This window comes from Pholcus phalangioides, unplaced genomic scaffold (genome assembly GCF_987345545.1).
Source record: "Pholcus phalangioides strain wild (caught in Gottingen) unplaced genomic scaffold, Ppha-v1.0 ptg000004l_1, whole genome shotgun sequence".
NCBI lineage: Eukaryota > Metazoa > Arthropoda > Arachnida > Araneae > Pholcidae > Pholcus > Pholcus phalangioides.
The window spans coordinates 52,595,046-52,612,514 of record NW_028301597.1 but is presented as its reverse complement, the minus strand read 5'-3'; the positions used below and the strand labels follow the sequence as shown (position 1 = coordinate 52,612,514).

Here is a 17,469-nt window from a genome sequence, read left to right as displayed (position 1 = left end):
TAAGATGCATTTTTGCAATAGCGGTCAAAAATACTGCCCTGATAGTTCTAGGGGGTCTAGAAATTTCAGTATAGTTCTTGTGTTAAAGGGTTAAAACCACTATACTGATATAGCTGTTTGTGAAAGGTTCTTCATCTTGCATAGAAGTTCTCTTCCAGACACTGTTTTTGTTGAAGTTGCAGAGTTATGAAACTGTTCACATTTCGCTGTACCTCTGTATGTTAACAAAACAGATAACTAGCCGTGTCGGAATGATATTCTCATAAAGAATGTTCAAAAAGACGAATCAAGCTTTAAAGTTACATAAATAAATTTTTGTGAATATACTAAAGATTTTCTATACTCCATGTGATTTCAATAGCCAAATTCACCAATTGTAGTAGTCAACAGTCCTATACAGATGAAAATGAGCTTCATCTTCTAAAATCAGTGTTTCCCGATCGTTGAGTCATGCCTGGTACCGGGCCCTGACATAGGTCAAACCGGGCTGCGAAACACTTTCATTTTGCTCCATTTGTTGATCATTATTAGTGTTTATGACCCGGCCTCCCAAACACAAAAAAGAAATTAACCAAGCAGCAGGCTTCAAAAAGGTTGAGAACACTGTTCTGAATAATTTTTTTAAAGTATTATTTATTGGCGCTATGGCAAATGCTTTCTACAAGAATTAAGGCACCATCATTTACAATGCTCTCCTCTGCGTATAAATCAAATATCCTAGTAGTAATTTCTACAATTGCTTCCTGTGGTACAGGTTTCAGACCTCACAGACACCTAAGCAAACTGCTTGTGATCCTATTTTTTTAACTTTGAGATCATTGTTCGTAATGAAGTTAACTGAAACTGTACATTTGCACAAGTTTTGGCAGGTTCTCATTACAGAAAGTGACTGTTGAATTGTATTGGTGAAGATGAAATATAATTCCATTAGTAATTACTACTGAGGCAATGTATTATAAGTAGTTAATCAGAATGTCTGAGTGTTGTGAACACTTCCACAACTACAAACTAAAAAAACCGTGGTCAATGCTGTCCATCTGTTGATGTTTACTTTTGACTTCCTTGGCCACAATGTTTAGCAGCTATAATGATTACCACATTTAATTCATATTACCCATTTAATGGACAAGATTAATATGAACCAGCATGGTTTTAATACTGGATACTCCACTGACTCTGCTCTTCATCAATTGATATGGGGAATTCAAAACAATTCTCAATGGACAATTTGCTATTGACATTTTTCTGGATATTGTTGTTGGAGCCTTTGACACACGCGCACACACACACCACATTACTTTTGACTCTGTACATATGGCACTAATAGATTATAACATTCCACCTATGTTAATCAGATGGATCACTGCATCACCAAAGACGAACAGAAACGTGCATATTTCTTGTCATGGGTTGGCGGTGAAAGTTTTGAATTACAGTTGGCTTCCTGTATTCATGGTAACCTCTGGAACGTAATCCCTGCGAATAACCAAAACCATAGGTTTTTTATATACCTTGTTTATTGAACATCATAAGAAAGAGCAGCAGAGGTAGAAGGGAATGTAAAGGAAGGTACCGTAATGGTTGATGATATTTTCTGAAAGAACATTGCAATTTCTGTTTGCCATTTCTTCATATCATCCAAGTAGACCAGTCTCAAATCTTTCTCACTTTAACATGCTGACTTTCTTCTTAGTTGCCCCACAAATCTTTTCCACACTTCTTTTGAAATCTCAGGCTGCGGTCTTCGGCCCTTACACTGGGCGCACGTGTAATTTTTTTCTAGTCATTAGGTTCAGCTATTCGTTTTAGTCAAATGGCTCGTACGTTGCATCGAGTTGATGGCTGTTTCCGTGGGGAGAATGACGAGAGTGATTTAATATTTGCGAGCATGGAGGGCCATTGCTATAAATCTTTGCCAACGTTTTGTGATACAACCCGTCTTTTTTGGGGCAACGGAAGTAAATTGCTTTGCATCAGTCCAGGGTTGTGAGCGGTTCTGTCTACGAGCTACAAATAACTTTTTTGTAGCAATCTTGCGCTCGCGCACACCATTTTCTGTACAAGAAACACATGGATCCCGTAGGTGATACAAAGTTTTCGCTGCCAAAGGTGCAGCTACAGTCACAGTTGCTGAAATATCAGATTAATTTTTCTTGATATATCTTACCATAGATTTGTTGATTCCGTAATGGTGGGACAGAGCAGCAATTGATTTAATTTCGCCAGGCATAGTGAATATATCAAATTCTTGTAAAGTTTTCACTTTTTTTGTCTTTTCAAAGCATTATCAGTAGCACTAGAAAAATTAAAGCACTAGCCGTCCTAAACACGCACAACTGAAATTTTATAAGCAAAACACATGAATGATGATTGCTGAGCATTGCCAAAAAAATTTTTCCAATAAAAGAAAAAAAAAACCTGTGAATACGGGGTGCTAACTGTACTTCAAAAACTGTTTGTGGAAGCAGATGCCGCAACTCGTTTGTATGCAGATATTGTACAAAAAATTACTTCTTATTTAGAATCTAAAACCCATGTGCTCACGGCTAGAAGTGAATTTTTCCTATGTCATACGCAATCGGGCCTGACATATGCGGAATGGGTCGCTGACTTACGAGGAATTGCCAGGGACTGTGGATTTGTATGCAGTCGAGATAGATGTTCCCAATCTTTTGTGGACACTAATTCGTTATGCCATAGTTCTTCATACTCCTCATGAGCAAGTTCGCTCTGCGGCTCTCCAGCATATGAACCCCAGTCTTGAAGATGTCCTCAAAATTACGGAAGCTTTTGAAGCTACACAGCCCACAGTGCTGGCTCTGAAAGTGATTCCTAATTTTCCATTGACTTCCAATTATTCTGTGCTGTGCGAAGTTCTGCACATGAAAAATTTATACTCAAAATCACACCACCTTGCAGTCCATCAACTACAAAGCTGAAAGGATATGGCTGCGTTGAAGTTCCACTAAAAGGAAAAATTCTGGTCACAGTAAAATATTGTAACGTAATACAAGGTAACGGCCGACATTAGTTGACACAAAATTGCAAAAAGGAACCATCAGGGCTATAAGCGCGTTTCGGAAATATATGAAGTTCCTTCATCAGTAACAGAAATAGTGAAAAATACTCTTTATAGCGGGAGTTACTCACTGTTGTAGACAAAAGAAATTATTTAAAAGTATTTTTCACTATTTCTGCTACTGATGAAGGAACTACATATAGTTCCGAAACGTGTATAGCAGTGGTTCCTTTTTGCAATTTTGGATCAACTAACGTCGGTATTTATATTGTATTATCTAACCCAAAAGGTAATTCATTTCTATTGTAACATATCCATGGGCCCACGGTGTAAAAGTCAGTAGTCGTCGTAACTTAACACAAATGTTACTAGTTACTTTTTTTTTCATCGGCAGTGGTAATCATGTGGCAGCGATCAAGGCCAAACACGACGTTGCCCGCTTGCGATCACGATACGAGATGACCTTGAAGCTGATTGGCTTATATAGGCACATGCGGCCAGGAGAGTTTTCCCTTTAAATACCGACCATACGCAGTCATGATCGCTCTATTTTCTCCGCACTATTACTTCAATTACTTCTTGCTTTCACTACTTGAGTAGCTAAAATTAGTTGTTTTTAGCTTCAGTCATGAAATCTTAAGATAATGTTGTGATAACATAACTAGTTTTCTTGTTCCCGGTGGGTCTGGTGAAGATGTTTTTATGAAAATCTAATAGTTTTATAACAAGTTTTGCAGTTTTGAGATTGGTGACTAGCTGCCCTCACTAGGTGATGAAACTCCAAGCGGTTTAGTCTTGATGAAGCTTCTAACTTAGTGCTAATTGAGACGTCCAGTATTTTCTCCAACTTCCAATGTTGACTTGGCCAAACTGCGATGGACTTTTATCTATGATCGTAGAGATCTTCCACATGAAATCAGCTGCTGGTGACTTGTCTTAAAACATGTAACTCCATTCTTCGGTTGGTTCTACTGGGGTGAATGGACCTGCATTGTGATCATGACTAAAACACCAACCTGGTTGGAGAGTGCAAAGGTGATATTCGTCTAAATGGATATAGACCTCCAATGGTGAGAACCATCCACTTCTATTGAAACAAAACTTGGAACAGATGACTAATGTAAAAAATTGTTGTTCTCATCAAGTGAATTGAACTTGATATAAAATACTGATTATTTAAATGCAATAAAGCAATTGAAGTGATACAAAACAACTTGATTTTATTTCCTACTTGTTGTCTGCCTCAACTCAGGATATTTCGAACCGGACATGTAACTTTTTATTTATATATATAAAAGGGTAAAACTATAGACCTTTTTATTACGGATACTGCTGTAACATTTTCAGACTTCACTGGTTCAAAGCGTTTGATTTTCACATTCATGATTCTGTTCAGTAAGTGATTACTTTGGCAACAACTACTCTTCATGAAAAATTGGCTGCACAAGTTTTCCAGAGGCATGAAAATGTATTTCGAGATGAACTTGGGAAATGTAATTCTTACAAGGCCAGTGTTTTCAGAAGCCAAATGCTCGAATAAAGTTCTGCAGAGCACATCCCATTCTATTTTCTCTGGAGATTGCTGTGAAAGCAGAAATTGATCGTCTTACTTCTGCAGGCATCTGGAAACCATGTACTGCAAGTCAATGGGCAGCTCCTATAGCTATAAATAAACTGAATGGTTCTATTTGCATTTGCAGTGACTACAAATCTGCAGTGAACTCTCAAATCGATGTAAATCAGCACCCTATTCCAAGGCCATAAGAATTATTCCAGAAACTCAAAAGTGGACAAAGATTTTCCAAGATAGATTTTTCTGATGCCTATCATCAACTTGAGTTAGATGTGGATTCAAAGAGACTTAGTTTTTAAATACACTCTATGGATTGATCCAGTGCCAAAGACTTCCTTTTGGAATGGGTAGTGCACAAGCCATATTCCAGTGTTTTCTTGAACAGCTCATAGCTGTTATTCCTGGTTATGCTAATTACCTGGATGACATTATTACAGGATTGGTAAAAAAAAAAAAAGAAAAAAAAAAAAAAGATTTTTATGAAAATAAACAATTTTTTTTCGGTTTTAATAACATTTACATTAAAAACAATAACATTTTTGAAAAATCATTCAAACCTCTAATAATTAAAATAATATGTTTATTAATGTAATTAACAATTACCATATTAATCAATCTATAAAAATTTCTTATATTTTAATAAAAATCAGTTTTTGCAATTTAGTTATTTTATAGCTTAACTCAAGGAAATATTTTGTGTGTGAGAATTCTCTTAATGTTATTATTAACTATATAATAAAGGTGTTTTCCCTAGTTACACTTTCAATATGCTTAATTGATACTGTTTTGCCAAAACTATGATGAAATCTAAGCAATTACAGTGTTCAATGAAGCATAATTAATGCAATTTAATTAGCAATGATTTACAATATACAGGGCGATTATAACTAAAGTTCTTATTTCACTGTAAAATAAAAACCACTGGTCAGAATGACTTGAAAATTTGTATTACCATTCATAAATGTTCAAGGCAATGGAATTTCATATGGAAAAGAGGGAAAAAATACTTAAAAATGCAAGAATTATACTGTACATCCAGCACATGGGAAATTTGCTAGCAGAATGGATATGACAGCCAGTCAAGGCACAATGATAATGCAATTAGCACGGCACAATTTCGTAATTTATGGAAACATAAGAAAAATAAAGTCATTTAAACCAACTACTAACACAAGAAATGTTAAATATATTGTCCACCATGTTCTGGCTGATAGGTAGAACAAAAATGCTTGTTCAACAGATCAGAATAGGCCTATGCCATGGTAATGATGTGGATGTGCTTTCAATTCACCAAAGCTTGCAATCCGACTACTGCATATATCACACATTTTGGGGTATTCCCAAAGCCAAAAGTTACAAAGGTTATAGTAGCATTCACATGTCAGGTGAACATAATGACAGCCAGGTGTGGTGTGATGTTTTTATTGTCAAAATAGTTCTCCACCCCTTGCACCCTCGCTTAAGCCACCCCTGTCCCAATACATTATCACACAGCAATGTAGTTTTAAAATTTTTTAAATTTCGCGGGTATTTTTCCCCCATATATGATTTGATCTCTTGGAGTTCGTTATAACTGAATTCTACTTTATTTCTTTTCAGCAGAGGCAATGGATTGGCACCCCCTTTCGAAATTCATAAAAAATACCCCAGCGCAATCATTCTCTATTCGATTTTTATAAATATATTCCCCATCAGACCACTCAGTGCTGGCTGAAGATAGCTTTGTGCTAAACTAGATGGCTATCCGTCTGTGATTGCATGAAAACGATGGGTTTTTTTTACAAGCTTTCACTTTTCACCCGTCTACTTCTTGGATTACATTTACTACCAGCACTCAAAAGAATGTCAATGAATGGTCAACAAATCTTTGAATGAAAAGTCTGAACACACAATTTTCTGTCTTTACAGTCATTCCATTTTGCTTAAACCTCTTCCATAGTTAGTGTCAGGGCCTACTATCACCCCAAAGTCGTAAAACCACCAAGATTATATGAACCACTTTTTTTTTTATTTCCTTCTTCCTCATGTTAATGTTACTTGAATGGGGAAAAATTACGAAAAATATATTCTATGCATTTTGTTTGAAATTAAATTTTTTTAATGAGAGTGACTAAAAAAATGTAATGTCACAAATTTCTTCGTGGCCCCTGTATCAGTAGCCATGGCTCCCCTTTTGCAAGATATCCAGCCATGGCCCCCCTGGAATAACCTAGGGTCCCCGGTTGAGAAACACTATTATATCATTAGGACGATTTTTCTTTCACTTTAAAATTTTTTGTTGAAATTGAATGGTAGTTTGATGTTGGTATAAATCTCACGTTTATGTCTCACATTAGTGATTCAGAGTATATCCAGTGAGATGTGGGGAGGGGGGGGGGGGAATAGAGCCAGCAAACAAAAATAATATAGGGGAAATAATTGTTCTGTCCTATAAAATACAGAATGCGTTGTCATATAACAACCTTTATTCATATTAAAATGCCTCTTATGCCACATCTCCCTGGATCTGTGCCTGGCAGTGATTTTGACAATCTGTACTATTTAATTTCGTATTTAACTGTAAAAATATGAGATGGGGGGGGGGAGAGAATGTGGTAAAGGGTTTAAATTGAATAGATAACTTATTAAATCTTCACTTAACCAACACCACAGAATAGCAACTATGATTTAAAGTAGTTTTTTTAGTTAAGAGGTTTTGAAGTTTTAAGTTTTTGGAAGACGTAACAGAGTGAGCATTTTAAAACGGGGAAAATTTCGGGACACGAACAAAAAAATAGTTTTTCATAAGAAAAATTTTCTCAAAATTTTATTGTCAGTTTTATTTATCTATGGGACATATATAAAATGTGATTTCAATTTTTCTGAAAAAAATTCCGGGTTTGCACCACATCTCTTTAACACTTTTTTGAAGCTGGGACAGCCAGATTGACGTTTTGCTACAATGATTTTATTTAAAAATTAGATACCATCTGAAACAAATTAAGAAACGCTGCATGACAGAGAATTAAATGAAGAACTAGAAAAAAAAGTTGAAATTACCACCAGAGTGCTCTGAAATTTTGAAAAAAAATTAAGTCTCGAAAACAGTACACTTTTTTTGGGAATGACCCACATAGCTGATTATTTCTTATAAATCACATACTACTGTACATCCTAACTAAATGGTGACCCAGTCCATATTCCAAGGAATTTATAACTGAAAATTTTTTTGTACAGGGATCTCCGCCACTTCACGAACTGGTTAATTTTGGGCTTTTACTACTATACAGTAGAACCTTGGGGTAATGTTGAAAATATGTAAGAATAATAATTCAATATTAGCCCGGTATACAGTATGATATGTGCTGCTTGCTATGGAAAGAAAATGAAAATATCTGTGAGGTAATGCAACTCTGAGGTAATGTGACTACTAGTTACACTGGTCATGCTGCGCCAATCATGCCAACGTGAGAAAGCTTGTTCGAAAGCGATGTTCTAAGATTGGCCAAAACCAGATGATCCTTGGAAAATAATTCATATAGACTTTGTGGGTCCCTTCCAAAATTCCATGTGGTTTATCATTGTTGATGCATATTCAAAATTATTTTATATGATCGAGATGAAATCTACTACTTCAGAAGCGACTATTGAAACTCTAAAGAAGATATTCATCATTGAAGGATTGCTGATCACTCTTGTATCAGACAATGGCACACAATTTACTAGTCAAGTTTTTGAGGACTTTAAGAAATTGAATGGTGCTGAGCATCTTACTACTGATCCATCTACCTCTAATGGCAAAACCGAACGTTTCGTTAGGACATTCAAAAAGCTATGAAAAAAGCTGTGTGGCGAGAAGAACACAAGTCAGAAGCACTCCAAAAGCTTCCGATAACATACAGGTTAACACCCAAACCAGGTTGTGGTAATTCTCCTGTGGAACTATATTGCATGGCAGGCAGCCTAGAAATCTGCTCTCCCTCTTATTTCCTCTAAAGGATAAGAACATTGCACTTCCACAAGACAGTACTATTTGCAAATTCAGTATCAACAGCAGAGTTTTCTGTAAGAACTATTTGAATGGTCCTGAATGGGTTAACACCAAAGTCCTTAAACATCTCAGCAAAATGATGTATTTGGTTCAGACGAATCATGGAAAATAAAAACATCAGAACAAAATGAGAAAAGATCATGCTCCAGGTAAACGTTCTGCAATGCCACCTTTGTCTGTGTGGACTATTAATTATTGCTGCCTCTTACTATAGATTCGAGGTGTACAGAGACTGCTCTTGAACATGTTGTTAATGGTTCTGCGACTACTACTAATACTTCAGTTGGACATCCTGAATGCTCTGCGCGTTTTGAGTCAACCCTCTTCTGTTCTTCGTAGGTCGATTCGTAAGAGAACACAGGTAAAGAGATTTATTCTATTGTGAGGGGAGGAATGTTGTGAAAACTATGAACTAAAAACCGTGGTCAATGCCATCCGTCTGTCGATGCTTACTTTTTGACTTCCCTGCCCACGATGTTTTGCCGCTGTGATGATGACGGCATTCAATTCATTTTACATAATTTTTGTTACTAATAAAAATAAAGTATGTTATTTTTCTACAATATGCCTGATCAATGTAATTAAGCCTAAGGCTTCACCACTTCGTAAAAATACAACACTGAGTGAAGTTTCTCCTTCCTTTAACAAACTGAATCTGGTGTCATTAATTCACATTTTAGGCCTCTTAGCTGTGTTTTACACAACTTTCTCAATATGTATATTATTCTTATATGCAAATTTTAGATTTTTTTTTAATAAAAGCATAGAAAGGATGATTTTACTACCTCTATACAAAATTTCTGGCCATTTCAATTATTAGATTGAGCTAAAGCTGACTGAGTCAAGTCAGTTTGATTATGTTCTCGCACATGCACACTCATAACTGTAAACTTTTTATAATATAGCTATTTAGAAAAATTACTATGAAATAAAACCAACCTGAATTTCTTTACTTTTTATTACAGTTGGAGATTTTATTTCGTCCATGTTGAATGTCTCATGGAATAGATCTTCTGAACTCATTGAGACCAGCTACACCAGCAAAAAGAGAAAAAAAATTATAGAAAAATACATACAGGTACCCTCAGACATAAACGACCATAAATTTTATAGCAGTCAAAAAAAAAAAAAAAAAAAAAAAAAATTTTTATACTACTTGGAAAAATACCTTAAATTTATAAGCCCATGAGCGATATAATTTATATATAAATACACTGCATGGCAAAGGGACTGGGAGATCAAGCACTTTTGTTTAGGCTCTGATTAGGCACTCTAAAAAACGTTTTGCATTTGGTCAGTGTCTGGGTGTTTCTGCTTCTCGGACTTGCGATCTGCCATGTTGACTAATGACTTCATAAGCCAGACGCGTTACCACACATAAATTTTGATCTCTGCACTAATCATTTGTAAAATAAAACTTGCACACATGTATTAAGATTTTTTTAAAATAGGGATTTAAAATTGTGGCGTTTCAGGTTACACACCCAGTAGAAAATTGTTATTTTTTCAGCATTACAATGTTTTTCAGATCATTTCATTATGATATAGGTTAATGCACAAATTTTAATCATGAAATTAATTTTTGGTCCCTCAGCAGTTTATGCTCCAAGACATTTTTGCTCAGAATTTTGTATTATTAAAGCAATTCAATTGACAAATTAAATAATTAAAATTCTCAATTATTATATAAGTGAGTTTGCAGAACTCGCTCATAACAAACACAACCATTAAGAATTTTCCAAGTCCCATGAATTTCAAACGACTTATCCACATTGTTTTGATTGTCTACAATGAACACAGATTTTAGCAAAGTATACCTTTTATGAATTTTCATCTGGTTTTAGAGCATGAATCATTCTGAATTTCTTTGTAATCATATATCTAAATCAAATCTCATCAGTAAATTTACCTTTCTACAATGTGTAGTTACAATTGATATAATGCCCTTTTTTTTAGGAAGTCATTCTATTAGGTACTGTACACAATCCTCTGCTTCATTTTTTCCCTTTGCTTTGATAAGTCTAATTCTGCTTGTAGAAAACTGCATTGAAAGGGGGAAAAAAGTTTTTATTCTCAACAATATAATGACCAAAACACTGTTAGTGCACTGATACCATGTAGTAGCTAGATTCAGACATCAGTTGTGGTGGTGGCTGCACAATCAGAGGCTACTTTACTGCACACCAACTCAGGCCATACATCACCATACACAATTTCCAACCAGTGGTAAAGAATTTTTTTTTTTTGACTTTATAAGCCCGGATTCGAACCCATGGACCTTGGCAGTAACTCTCATAGTGGAAGACTAGCATCTTACCACTGCACCACAGTCAGAGGCTAGCTCTCTAACCACTGGACTGAACAGGTGACTTAATTACTTATTCTAGCAAGTCTTTGGATCGATACATAACGAAGAACTTTAAAGTAATGCACAGACGGAAGTGTACTAGATGAAGTGTACTCAGAAAAGTTAATTAGTGTGGAAAAATAAGCAATAGTTGATGTGTGTCAAGCTTGTATCACGTTAGCCAATGCTTGTAATGATGTTTTGGATTTGACTATCAAGAATTATTGGAGACATCCGGGTTTCAGACAAAATATTATAACATATTGCTCGTTGTATAATATGTTACAGTGCTTTCTGTGTTCTGTAATCATCTCTAACCATTAAATCATAATAAATGTTGGGTTAATTCCCCGGGGGAAAACCTGGTTGAGTCATGAGGATCGCTATATAATTAAATCATGTTATATATTTTCCAATGAGAAATAATATAATTATTTATTTTTATACATATTAAGTCAAGTACCTTGTCTCACTGATAGAGGGAGACTGCAGATTTTTGTTGGTACTGATAATTCCTTGATCCCACCGATAATAGCATTTGTTGACATTTTGGGGAAGCCTGGCCAACTTTGAAAAAAAAATGAAACTGTTGCCACCCAAAACAGGACAATATTTGAAAATACTCATTGGTACGCATCACTATGCAAAACAGATGTTTTTCCCCGATATGCCAGAGGTCGTCAGTACTCTGATTGAACCAAAATAGAACCCATTCTTCTTGGGTATAAATAGCCATAACGAGAGATGTACGATAGCATTCATTCTCATATCATCACATTAATCCTTCGTTGCGGTAAATAACAGTTTGACTGTTGGGATCTACTAACAACTATTCGTTGTTTAATCCTACTAATTAAGTGAAGTAATTTTCTTTGTGCCATAGCTCATTCTTACTACTCTGAAGAGTTAGTTTTTAAATGTTTTATTGATCCTTTTATCTAATATATAAATATGTTAGTAATATAAATATGTGTCCAGGAGATATGATCGAAGTGTTCAAAATTTTCAATGGGATGGATAGGATGGACCATGAACTTTTTGTACACCGCCAATCGACTGCTTTTACCAGGGGACACCAGTATCGATTGGTGAGGGACAATGCAAGGTTATGGTGTCGCAGGGAATTTTTCTCTAATAGGGTTGTTAATAAATGGAATAGCTTACCCCCGGAGGTAGTAAATTGTAACACAATTGACACGTTTAAAAAGAAATACGATAAACATGTTGGGGTAAATCGAGAAGCTATCCATTCTTAGAATAAGACAACCATAAGTACTCTTTATGGGCATTGTATAATATTTTATCATGTGTATATATTGTTTATAATTGGTGTTAATTGCATTTTTAATTGGGTTGCTGTATTTTTGAAACATGACATCCATACTTTTATGGGCATCTTTTTATCAGTCACCTCGTTGGGCATTTTGCCTGTTGTGGCGTTGTATTTGTATTTATGTTCTAGTCAAGCTGAAATGGCTCTTAGTAAAGAGTTGAAGACTCAAGTTGATACAATACTTCATTAGTGCTAATAAATTATGAAAGTTGATAGACTGTAGTTCTTCCCAAAGACTAGCATCATGTGCTTAGTGATGCATCTTGATGAAATGTCATTTCATATGATCGAAAATGATTTTCCTGCATTTCTACAAATTCTCTAAGGTGTATTTCTAGTCACCTAGTGTACTGAGGAACTGAATTTTTTTATTGTAATCAGTAAGCCTTATATCTCTCTCGAGGGATAGGACACTCAATTACTATCGGAATCTGTTGGATATTGCAATGTCGTATTACATAGAACACATTCGACCTCATTGACCGAGATCTTTCCTGTTTCTTATGAGATTACCCTCTAATGAACCATTATGAAATAAGAGTTTATTTAATTAATGAAAACATAGATTAATTGGAGTAACTGTATTCAAATAGTATTGTAAAATAAATGTTTTGACTTCAGATTTGTCTTGATTGTTCCTTTTGATGCATAACATTTGGGTACAACAAAAACGGTGACAAAACCGCAGGAAAAAATTGCTACCGCAAGGAGTCTCCCATTGAGAGGTTGGTGCACCAACCGAGTATAAAAAGAAAAAGGCAGCGATGAATTGTAGGTCTCAGTCTAATTAACCCTTGTGTGCAGAAAATGACCGTGGTGCGTCAAAAATTATCAAATGACCAGCAAACTTAACTGGAATCAGGGGCAGTAGCTTGATAACTACAACATAGCCGTAACTTTTGAAAATGAAATTGGGCAGATTTTCGCATGGACCCGCATTTTAAACTAAAACCACTTTCTAATAAAAACAGGGATTTTTCCAAAGAAAATAAGGATTTTTTACACATAAAAGTTAAAGCATAGGGAATAAAACCCGTACTCAAAAACTTAAGTAAAATAAATAGGGATTTTACACACATGGAATTTAATCCTTCAAAATAAAATCCCTACGCAAAAAACAAGTGAAATTAGAGGCCAAAACTTCAATGGTGATCTAAAAAAAAATATATTGTGTTCAATCAGAAATAATGTGAACAAACACCCTGCGCGAATGACCCCAAAATCATCGGAAGATGGAAAAATAAAGGGTCAATTTTTGAAGAACACAGACTTGTTGTGACACTTGCTCTATGTTTTTTTTAATTTCACATGGGTGATAATGTCAGTCTTTCCACCATGACTGATGTTTATGTCCGTAACACAACTAGTACAAAAATAAAAAGTCTGTCTTTTTCTGGATTGTTTGATGAAAGGAAATTCATCAGAATAAATGCCTTTAAAATTGATTAAATATATTTTTGCTAATCATTATTCATGTTTTGTCATCACACGTACCTAACTTCAACAAAAGGAATTTTGACCACATGCGTGTCACTGTAATCTTCAATTATTATCCAGGACTATTGGCTGGTAAGCTATTTCCCTGCTTGATAAGACAAACAACTTTTTTTTGTTACCATGAGAGAGTTTGTAAAACTTCCTTAAAAAGGAAATTTCCCACTCTTCCCCATTTATGACGAATGCCTGATGGAAATCCAAGTAAACATTGACATTTTCCCCTGTACCCAAAGTTTTAGTGATGTGATCATAGAAGCAAAGTAGGTTAGTTACACATGACTTCCCCTTCCCGAACCCAAGCTGATTATCTGACAATACATTATTCTCATCTATCCACTTCACCAATTGCTTTTTGATAATAATTTCCAAAATTTTCGAGAGGGAGCTCGTCAAACTCATAGGGTGATAATAGGACACAGCCTCTCGACAACCCTTTTTAAATATCGGACCAACATCAGCAAGCTTCCAATCCCTTGGGATGATACCCTGAGCAACACCACTCTTGTAAATCTGTGCGACTTACCCCAACAATTATTAGCACACTAGCTGATACCCGGCGACGTTGCCCGCCCCATAAAAAATGTATATATGTATAGCTTATTAATATTATTTCTTAATCAAAAAAATTCTGCATCAAGTAAGAAAAAATATTTAAAAATAAAAGTAAGTCTAATTAAAAACTTCAGTCAGTCGCTTGTTTTTGGATACACAATATTTTTGTTTGTCCATCTGGTGTGTAGAGGTACAAATTTTTGGGATTACCAACAGGCGAAGAAAAGCTGTCCGTGAGAAATACAGGTCTCACGTAGGTTGATACCTGCCACTGCTAACGACTGGGCTTGTGCTTTGTTGATTATCAGGGCACAAGCTAAACAAATTGTAATTGCTTGAAAGTGAATGGCATTTCTTCAGTGATAATTTGGATACGTGAAATGAAGACGTCTTCCTCTTTGGCACATCCAGTTAGAATCATTGCTTCGATGATGTAATTGCGCAATTTCTTCACACAGAGTCTGGTGCCATTGCAGAGTCTCGGTGTCTCCAAACTTCTTAAAAACATTATAGGTGCTCCGACTTTGAGGGTCAAGTTGTGTGGTGGCACTCCCGGAATATCCAAAGAGTTCAGAAATTCTGCAGGATACAGAACTGTCTGCACTGAGTCTGTGACAGTGTCAACCGATTTGTAAGATGTGGAAGTCTCCTGGAATAATTTGGAGGATTTTTTCGTTGATCTTGTTCACACTGTGATTTTTCCGTGCCAGAATCACACTCTCTCACAACGCCATGCACGGTTTCTGTGATTTTGTTGAATGTTTGGGAAGACTGTCTCCAAGTTCCTGAGTTTAACAACTTTCAAAATCCATTTGGGAATGTAATCAGTCCACTGCTTGGCTCTACGGAAATTCTCCCATTGCCAAGTTTGATCAACAAATGTGAAAATGATAGCAGTGATGAGTCATTTTGCTGTTGAACTCGCATGTTGGTGGATAATAATTTTTTTCGCGCCAGAGTGTTGATGATTTGAGGCAAGCATTGGGTTCATCAGCTGGCGTTGAACATTTTTTTTCTCAGTTTTATTGTCGTAGTTGTTGTTCTTTGTTGTTAGCATTGGCATATGCAAGGGAGGGGCTTTGGGGTTCCAACCCCCCCCCTTGAGCCAAGATTATAGTGTTATTTTACAGGAAAAAAAAGCAAACCCCCCCCCACCCCCCCAGAAGGAAAAAAAAATCTGAAAAAAACCCCCCTCGAGAAAATTCTGTGTACGCCTATGGTTCTTAGTGACGTCATATGTCCAGCTTGTGCAATGAATATTATTCAAACGCCTTTTAAGAATTCTTTAAATTGAAACTATACCTTCCTACAATGGGCGGTTGATGAGATAAAGGCCGCATTATCACTTACAGGACACTGTTTATAGGCAAGCAAAAATACCCGACGCTTCCCGGGTTTTCTTCAATTACTGGGAGAATTGGAAAAGTGACAAACCATTATAAAGGGATAAACTGTTATAATGGCAGCATTAAAGATGTGACAAACCATTGTAAAGACATATACACGTCTGAAATGCATTGTTGGGAACCACGGTAACCAAAGTAAACGTTCCGAAAGTGATTGCTGAGGCTTAAAAACCATTGTTGCCCGACAATTTTTCGCCCATTTCGGGCATTTGCCAAGCTCTGACGAACTTTTAAAGTAGCCTACGGTTCAATCCCGGTCCTGTTTGGTATATATGCAAAATCTGGCGATGATCAGTCTAAAACTGTAGATTTGTATAAAGAGCATACATACTTTCACATTTATATATAAGACTAGCCAATACCCGGCGACGTTGCCCGCCCCGTAAAAAATGCATATATGTATAGCTTATTAATTATTTCTTAACCAAAATATTTCTGCATTAAGTAAGAAAAAATTACTTTCATTTTTAAATATTTTAATTAAAAACTTCAGGCAATTGCTTGTGGATACACAATATTTTTTGTTTTTCCATCTGGTGTGTAGATGTAAAAAATTTTAGGGTTACCAACACGCGAACAGGCGACGTAAAGCTGTCCGTGTGAAAAACAGGGATCAAGTAGGTTGATACCTGCCATTACTAACAACTGGCCTAGCGCTTTGTTGATTGTCATGGTAGAAGCTAAATGAATCGGGAACTAATCGCTTGAAAGTGAATGGCATTTCTTCAGTGATAATTGGGGTATGTGGAATGAAAACGTCTTCTCCTCCAGCACATCCAGTTAGAATCGTTGCTTCAATGATGCAATTTCTTCACGCAGAGTCTGGTGCCATTGCAGAGTATCGGTGTCTCCAAATTTCTTAAAAGCATTACAGGTGCTCCGACTTTGAGGGTCAAGTTGTGTGGTGGCACACCCGGAATATCCACAGATACAGCGCTGTCTGTGACAGTGTCAACCGATTTGTAAGATGTGGAGTCTCTTGGAATAATTTTTAGGATTTTTTCGTTGATTTTGTTCACACTGTCATTTTTCGGTGCCAGAATCACTCTCTCACAAAGCCACTCATGGTTTCGGTGATTTTGTTGAATGTTTGGGAAGACTTTGTCTGCAAGTTCTTGAACTGAATTTAACAACTGGCAGAATCCATTTGGGAACGGAATGAGTCCAGTGCCTGAGTCTACGGGAATTCTTCCATTGCCAAGTTTGATCAACTGATGTGAAAATGATAGCAGTGCTGAGTCATTTTGCAGTTGAACTCGCATGTTGGTGGATAATGATAACTTTTTAACTTCGTACCAGAGTGTCAACTTTGTGCCAGAGTTTTTTAAATTGAAACTATACCTTTACGATGGGCGGTTGATAAGATAAAGGCCGCATTATCACTTACAGAACACCCTGTATATAGGCTAGCAGAAATACCCGGCGCTCTTCCCGGGTTTTCTTCAATTACTGGGAGGATTGGAAATGTGACAAACCATTGTAAAGGAATAAACTGTTATAATAACAGAATTAAAAGTGTGACAAGCTATTGTAAAGGCATATATTCCCGTCTGAAACGCATTGTTGGGAACCACGGTAACCAAAGTAAACGTTCCGAAAGTGATTGTTGAGGCCCCCAAAACCATTGTTGCCCGACAGTTTTTTGCCCATTTCGGGCATTTGCCCAGCTCTGACGAACTTTTAAAGTAGCCTACGGTTCAATCCCGGACCTG

General features: G+C 36.2%; 1 protein-coding gene across 8 annotated transcripts in view; it reads right to left on the bottom strand.

Annotated features, from left to right (window-relative positions):
- LOC149087828 (uncharacterized) overlaps positions 1–17,469 on the bottom strand; it is a 337,458-nt gene that overhangs the window by 173,670 nt on the left and 146,319 nt on the right. For all 8 annotated transcript variants that reach the window (XM_089231745.1, XM_089231740.1, XM_089231739.1 and 5 more), the window contains exon 10: positions 9,562–9,654. In XM_089231745.1, coding sequence (XP_089087871.1) covers positions 9,562–9,654 — 93 coding nt within the window. The remainder of the gene's footprint in view (positions 1–9,561; positions 9,655–17,469) is intronic.